This window comes from Microtus ochrogaster, chromosome 10, assembly GCF_000317375.1.
Source record: "Microtus ochrogaster isolate Prairie Vole_2 chromosome 10, MicOch1.0, whole genome shotgun sequence".
In the NCBI taxonomy this organism is placed as follows: Eukaryota; Metazoa; Chordata; class Mammalia; order Rodentia; family Cricetidae; genus Microtus; species Microtus ochrogaster.
The window spans coordinates 46,446,455-46,453,811 of NC_022016.1; the positions used below are offsets into that span (position 1 = coordinate 46,446,455).

Sequence of the window (7,357 nt, forward strand, 5' to 3'; positions counted from 1 at the left end):
AGACAATTAGTTTGGACTTTTGGATGTTAAGACTCTGGGACTTTTAGAGATTAATTCAAGGCGTTTTGTATTGATGTGGCCATGAGGGGTAGAATGTTCATATAAAGTGGTATTTTCAGTGTCAAATTGACAAGGAGTGGACTTGTGGTGGTTAACTGTCATTGCCAATTTCTCTGGATATAGAGTCCCCTGGGAAACACACCCCTGAGTGTTTCCAGAAAGTTGAACTAAGGAGGGAAGACCCACCCTGGACTGGGAGCCACCATCCTATGGAGAAGGACACCAAGCCCCAGCACTGCCTCACCTCTGCTCCTGAATTTGTGAACAAGCTGCCTTGCCTGCTCCACCATGATGGACTCTCCCCGTAAACTGTGGGCCAAAATAACTCTTCCTTCAGGTTGTTTTCTATTTGGCAACTGGTTATAGCATCGAGAAAAGCAACCAATAGCATCCTCAGCGAAGAGCTTAGGCACGAGAGAACCGGGCCTCGGTTCAATCCCATTTCTCCTGTGTACTTGGTGAGACATTCCACCCCACAAGCCTTGCTTTCCTTCTGTGTAAATAAGAATATGATGCAGGCATGCCTGCCATATTCCCATAACGTGGCTCAGGCAAGAAGATCAAGAGTTCAAGACACACCTGTGCTACACAGCCCTGTGTCAGAAAATGAAAGGGAGGACACAACGTACCTCCAGGCGAGGATGGGAGAGCATCGCGTACTGTGTAAGGGTACCGACAGCCTAAAACAGCACTGAGGAGAGGAACTAAAGATGAGAGTGTATCTTGGGAATCTTAGATGAGGGACACTACACCCAGCCCAGAGCAGCAGCAGGAGGAGGTGACAGGAGACACTCCAAGCAGTCCCCAGGGCAAGTGGACACCAGTGAGCGTAAGGAAGGACAAGACTCCAGTGGCTGAGTCTATATGAGCAAGGGCAAGGGCACCATGGTGTGGCTAAGTCGAGTCAGGGAGATGCCTGATGCCCTTGGGAGCCAGAAGAGGACATTAGCTCTCCTGGAACTGGAGTTAGAGATGGTGGAGGGCCATTGTGCAGGAGCTAGGAATCGAACCTGGGTCCTCTGGAGAACAGCCAGTGCTCTTAACCTCTGAGCCATCTCTTCGGCCCCCCACTATAGTCTAGATGTCCTCACAAACCCACATTGACATTTTAGTGCCACTGTCACGGTATGAAGAGGTGGAACCATCAAAAAGTGAGGCCATAAATTTAATAAGGCCATTGTGGTGGTGGTGGGGGGGAGAGCTTATTTAAATAGTTATTTAAATAATTTACTCTCCCTTTCTCTTCTCCCTCCCTCCCTCCCTCCTTCGCCATGTGCTGCTCTCTGCTGGATAAAGACCTTTAGCAGGGGTTAAGTGCTGTGCTCCTGGATTCTCCAGCCTCCAGAGTTGCTGGGAATTCACCTCTGCTCCTTATAAATTACCCAGCCTCAAATGTTCTGCTGTAGGAAGAGAAAACAGACTGAGAAAATGTCCTTCTGTGGCATCCAATGAGCCAAAGAGCGACATCTCCTGTCCCTGCTGAGTGGGACTCACTCCTTGACAAACAATAGGATGCATTGAGACACATTCCAGGCCCTTTTAGGACAGAACTGAGTGTCCCTCATTTCACTCCTGCAGGCACAAGGTATACACTGTTCGAGGGGATGAACAAATGCCCCTCCAGTGACATCCAACTCCACATGCCCTCCTGCCCTGCAGGACTCCCCAGCATCAGAGCACGGCCCAGCTGGTCCTTCTGAACGACCTGGGATCAGGCTTGTGAAGGGCATGAGATTGGCCTACTTCTTCACGTTTCTGTTTGCTTTTCAAATGTTCCGCTAGAATTTTGAATGAATTGGCATTCTGAAGACCACCTCCCAGCCCATCCGCCACCAGGGTCTTCCAGGGAGGGGCCTGAATGATGGGTGGGTGGATGGATGGATGGATGGATGGATGTGCTGATTGGCTAAAATTGGTAGAAATGCTGTTTATGGTGACAGAGTGGGCTCTCTAACGCTGCGGGCTCTGCCTCTGGGGATTTAACCAAGCACAATCCGGAGTATTTGTGAAAGAAACTGAACACATACACATTTGTCTCCTTCCCCGAACAGCACAACATAACTTTCACCCCATCATCCGGGACTCCCTGTGTTAGGATAATCTAAACATGACTCCATGTGCACAGCAGGGTGCACGTGAACCCCATTCCAACAACCGAAGAGGAAAACAGGTCTCCAACCTCCATCTTCATCCTATTATGGTGGAACTTCATCTCCATCTCAGGAAGCCTCCTCTCGGCCCCTAAACTCAAGTGAAGAAAGCAACAGACACATGGGACGCAGTCTGTTTAATTGTGCTGCTCACTTGGACGGCGCACGTGCTAGAGTCAGCACCTGGAAGCCGCCCTTCTTCCCCTCACGGAGGACAGGAGATGCTCAAGAGGAGCTGAGAGTGACCTGGCCCACCCAGCCCACGGACAGTCTCCGGTTTCTCTGGCACTCACAAGTCAGGGGCGTTGGGAGGGAGAGCGCTGCTGGGCTTTGCTGACAGAACAATGAGGCAGTCCAGACAAGCTCTGCAAGTGTGCGCACCACTAGCTACCTTTCTTTGGCAAAGCAAGCAGAGACACTACAAAGGCCAGAGGTCAGGACAGCAGTGACCTTCATTCCCTTTCGGTGAGGCCTTTCCACAGGAAACCAGAGCTGTCTGGGAAAGTCAGGCAGCAGCCACACCCACAACCCTGGTGTCCTCCCTGCCGAGAAATATCTAGAAATGTCTGTTGTCCTCCTGCTGACCTGTGTCTCACACACACACACACACACACACACACACACACACACGGGCCGGGCAGGCATGCTGCTCTCACTGCCTCTCACCATCTCCCCAGGTGTGCAAACATTACTAGTGGCCTGCCCTGCCTGACAGGTTTTAAGAAATTCCTTCCCATGGACAGAAGCAAGAGGATGAGTCTGGGCACCAAGGCCCTCAGAGCTCAGCCTTCCTCCCAAGCTAAGGAGTCAGCACCCCAGGGAGCGAAAGGCGAGATCCCTGGCCTTACTGCGTGGACATGAGCTGGTCTTACTCGGTCACACACAGATCTGGCTCCTAAGAAGGGGACCTCACCATGGCCCCCACCAGGTGCTTGGAACTGGAAAAGGACCTGTCCAGGTTGAAAAGCAACACCCAGCTGTTGGAGATGTGAGGCTTGCCCATGTCCCCTCCTTCATACCTTAAGGTATAGTCAGTCACCCCACCAAAGGCCTCAAGATAAACTCTGACCAGAGGAGGGACACCCACAGTGTGACTGCTACAGCCCTAGCTGTTGTACAGGGGAATCACCCTGCTGATCTCCCGACGACAGATCGGGCACCTCTTGGGCTCTGGCAAGGAGAGGTAACACTGGCGGCAGGAACAGACATGCCCGCACTCCAGGAAGACGCAGGACTTGAAGCTGCTCAGACACACAACGCAGGCGCTCTTCAGACTCTCTCTGTCCTCGGGAGTCGCTTGGCTCAGCAGGTGGGCCTCATGTTCACGGAACTCCTCCTGGAGCTGCTGCTGGCGCAGGCGCTCCTGCCGCTGCAGGTACTGTCTCCGCAAGATGAAGAAGAGGGTGGCACAGGTGGCAAAACCAAACACCAGAACCAGAACTTTCCAGAGCCGGACACTGGACTCCTGCCTGTGCAGTAGGCTGTCGAAGTCCTGGCTGCTCAAATAGTATTGCATGCCTTGCTTGGGGGGCTGCAGGCGGACAGAGTTGTTATCCAGAACCAGTTCGCCAACCCCAGTGAGGGTGGCCCCCACCTTCAGCATCTCCTCTGTTTCCTGGATGCCTTTGGGCCGCTCTCCACTGATGTAGTGGCCGATGGCATCGGTGAAGGACTGCACAGAGGGGTGGAACTTCTCGTACACAGTCTCCAGGCCCAGATCCACCGAGTCCAGGGGCTTCAGCACTCGCACAGCCACAGCCACACCATCCTCGTGGGGCACAAGGTCAAAGGGCACAGTGTTAGTCCTTTGGTGGATGATCTTGGAATAGTCATTCCTAGAAGAATGTAAGGACCAAAGATGAACAGAAGAGGAACAGGAACCGATTCCCACACATGGAGCCCCCTACATGCAGATACCCCAATTCTGCGATACTACTGGACGCTGGTCTCCAAATCAGTCCATTCTAAAGCAGTGGTTCTCAACCTTCCCAATGCTGTGACCCTTTAATACAGTTCCTCATGTTGTGGTAACCCCCCACAATCATAAAATTATTCTCGTCATAACTGTAATTGACATTGTTAAGAATTATAATGTAAATATCTCTGTTTTCTAATGGTCTTGGGCGACCCCTGTGAAAGGGCCATTCGACAACGCCCAAATCACCAAGACCACAGCAAGGAGGGTCTATTTTAGGTCCTTAGGTTTCAGTGGACAACAGCTGGCAACAGAGGTCACCTTTAGTGTTTATTCCCTGTGTTTCTGTTATATAAATACCTCAGACAAAAATCTGCTCGGAGAGAAGGAGAAACGGTTCAGTTCATGTTCTGGCACAAATGAAAGGAACCCATGCGTGACTGATCTACAAATGGGTGGTCCCACAGCTTCAGGGGATTCCAGGTAACTGGCTGCCTCGTAGGCTCTAAGGGAAGTGCACAGTCCACACAGCAGCACTGGGGTGTGGAGAGGCAGCTCTGCAACCTGCCCCCCAAAGCTGAAGGCATAGCCAGCCCAGGCCCAGCCTCCAAATAGGCAGAGTGAGGGTCCAGCCAAGGGAGAGTAACCAGAGGACACGCACCAAAGGTGGGTTGTTCGGTTCCACACCATCTTGTGCTCCTGAAGTGTCAGCCGCTGGATCACCCCCTTACAGTTTTCCACAAACTGGCTGTTGAGCGTTTCTTTAACGGACCGCACAGCTCCTGTGGAGAAAGCAATCATGGTCCTTCTGAGGGACAGCTCTGCCCTCGCTTTAAGGTTCAGCATGTGTCGGAGCTGGGTTTCAACAATCACTCAACACGATGGCATCTGCATCACCACCAGATGGCAGGCTCTGCAAAGTGCCTTAGGGAAGCAGCTCACCGGAATCGCATCGTTCCAGTCTTAACTGTCTTATACTCCACCAAGCGTCCTAAAGCCATCAGAGGCCCACAACGAACGGTTCAGGCACCCTGCCCAAGACAACAGGCCCCCGCCACTAAAAGGCTCTCAAGAGGGCCGAGAATGGCCTCAGCAGGTGAAATGCTAAGCCTGACAACCTGAACCTTGGAACCTCCACAAAAGTGGAAAGAGAGTCAACGCCCCCAAGTTTTCCTCTGACCTCCACATAAGTAACGGCACCCTCGCCATCCCTGCCCATACAAACAAAACTAACTAAATACATGCATACATATATAAACAGAGGTTTAAAAAAGAAATAGAGGGGGCTGGAGAGATGGCTCAGTGGTTAAGAGCATTGCCTGCCCTTCCAAAGGTCCTGAGTTCAATTCCCAGCAACCACATGGTGGCTCACAACCATCTGTAGTGAGGTCTGGTGCCCTCTTCTGGCCTGCAAGCATACACACAGACAGAATATTGTATACATAATAAATAAATAAATATTTAAAAAAAAAAAAAAGAAATAGAGGAAGGGTGTGTGTCAGTCAAGATGGCTTTTACCTACTACTACTAGGAGGCAGCTGCTGCCAGCCACACCAAAGAGCAAACGCACCTTCAATGACAGCATAAGGCACGCACTTTCCCGGAGCTTCTGAAAGAATGCCCTTCAGATCTTCACCCAAGTGGATCTTCTTAGCTCCCTATACACAAAAATAAATAGATATTTAGTTGGCCACTGAATACTGACATGCTCAATCAAACTTAAGGTGTTGGGGGATGAGGGACAAGGAGATTAGCCAGGAGGGAGAACTAGATGATGGGGTTCCCAATCTGGCCCTGAACCTTGACCATAAACAAGCAGGTGGCTCCGGGCTCATCATCACCAAGGCCGGAGGTGTCACCATCGGCTTCCAGTAGAACAAAACACTCCTTTAATGTGAGCATTTTTACATGAAAATATAAAAGGTATTAGCCGCTTGGCGCACTGTAGAATCAACTCCAGCAAACACAGAACTAGATCCAGCTGAAGTGTATGTATCCTTGGTGATTTTGAACAACTTCACTTAGGAGTCTGTTTCCAAAACTGAAAAGGCAGGGGAAAGCACAATCTCACGGGATCTTTGAGGTGGGGATAAGTGAACCTTGAGGTACGGCAAAAGCCAGTGCAGGGCTGATACACGGAAGCCTTGAAACACTCAAGCATTCCCGTGACCAAGGAAAAAACACTGGAAGACACACTCAGCTCTGTGCGGTCTATAACCGGACCACAAAATGAAAATCTAAACTTAGTCCCACGGCCTGACCACAAAATGACAATCTAAACTTAGGAGTCCGGTGTCTTTCCAGGAAGGGTTATCTCATCCTTTTAGGAATTAACTAGGTCACAGGCTGGCCTGGGACTCAACACACACCCGAGGATGTCCTTCAACTCGCTCCTGTGGTCAGTTTGTTCTGGGCTTCTCCATTTGTCTGTCTGTGTTTGGGTTGGGGTTTTTTGTTTTGGCTTTCATTTGTTTTTTGAGACAAGGTCTTACTATGTAGCCCAGGTTGCCCTTGAACTCCTCTGCCTCTTAGCACTGGGAACTTCTGATCCTCCTGCCCAGACTCCTGAGTTCTTAGACTGCAGGTGTATGCCACCACATCTGGTTATGTCGTGCTGGGGGTCAACTCTGGACTTCTGGCAGGCTAAACAAGCACTCTGCCATCGCTTCTCGGCCTTTTGGCTAAGATCAAGTGTAGTAACAAGCACTCTGCCAACTGAGCTACATCCTCATGTTCTTGCAAGGCTTTTTAGGTCTTCCAAAGATGGGCCCTGGAGAGTTCAGCAATTCCAAGAGTCTCACATACAGCCAACTTGAAGCCAAATTGGTTTTGGGGTCAAGAAAGTGAAATATCAGTTACCCTCTGAGCCACTCACTCCAGGAGTCACAGTAATTGAATTAGGTGAACAGCTGGGCAGTGGTCTCCCGCTGGGAGCTATTTGTACAGCAGATCCAGCTGCCTCCTCATGAATTGCTTCATTCCTGAGTCCAGAACATCTTTCACCACAAGAACTCCACGGCTTTGTTTCTGAGCCCTTACTGAAATCAGTCCGGGGAAAAAGGACTAAGGTTCAGGAGTCCACTTTCACACAATTGCCAAATCAAGCCTTTGGCTGATGGGCTGTGAAATTTAGGCCAAAATAAAACCATTAGCATGTACTGAGCATCCACTACTTGTCAAATGCTGAGCTAAGAATGGAAATATAAATAAAACAGAGCAAGACCCTCCCCTG

General features: G+C 50.5%; 1 protein-coding gene across 2 annotated transcripts in view; it reads right to left on the reverse strand.

The window, feature by feature from the left end:
* Positions 1–1,330: 1,330 nt before the first annotated feature.
* Mul1 (mitochondrial E3 ubiquitin protein ligase 1) overlaps positions 1,331–7,357 on the reverse strand; it is a 9,775-nt gene continuing 3,748 nt past the window's right edge. For both annotated transcript variants that reach the window (XM_005352962.2, XM_026782073.1), the window contains exons 2-4: positions 5,696–5,783; positions 4,787–4,907; positions 1,331–4,045 (exon numbers count right to left, since the gene is read on the reverse strand). In XM_005352962.2, coding sequence (XP_005353019.1) covers positions 3,316–4,045; positions 4,787–4,907; positions 5,696–5,783 — 939 coding nt within the window. In that variant the 3' untranslated portion in view covers positions 1,331–3,315. The remainder of the gene's footprint in view (positions 4,046–4,786; positions 4,908–5,695; positions 5,784–7,357) is intronic.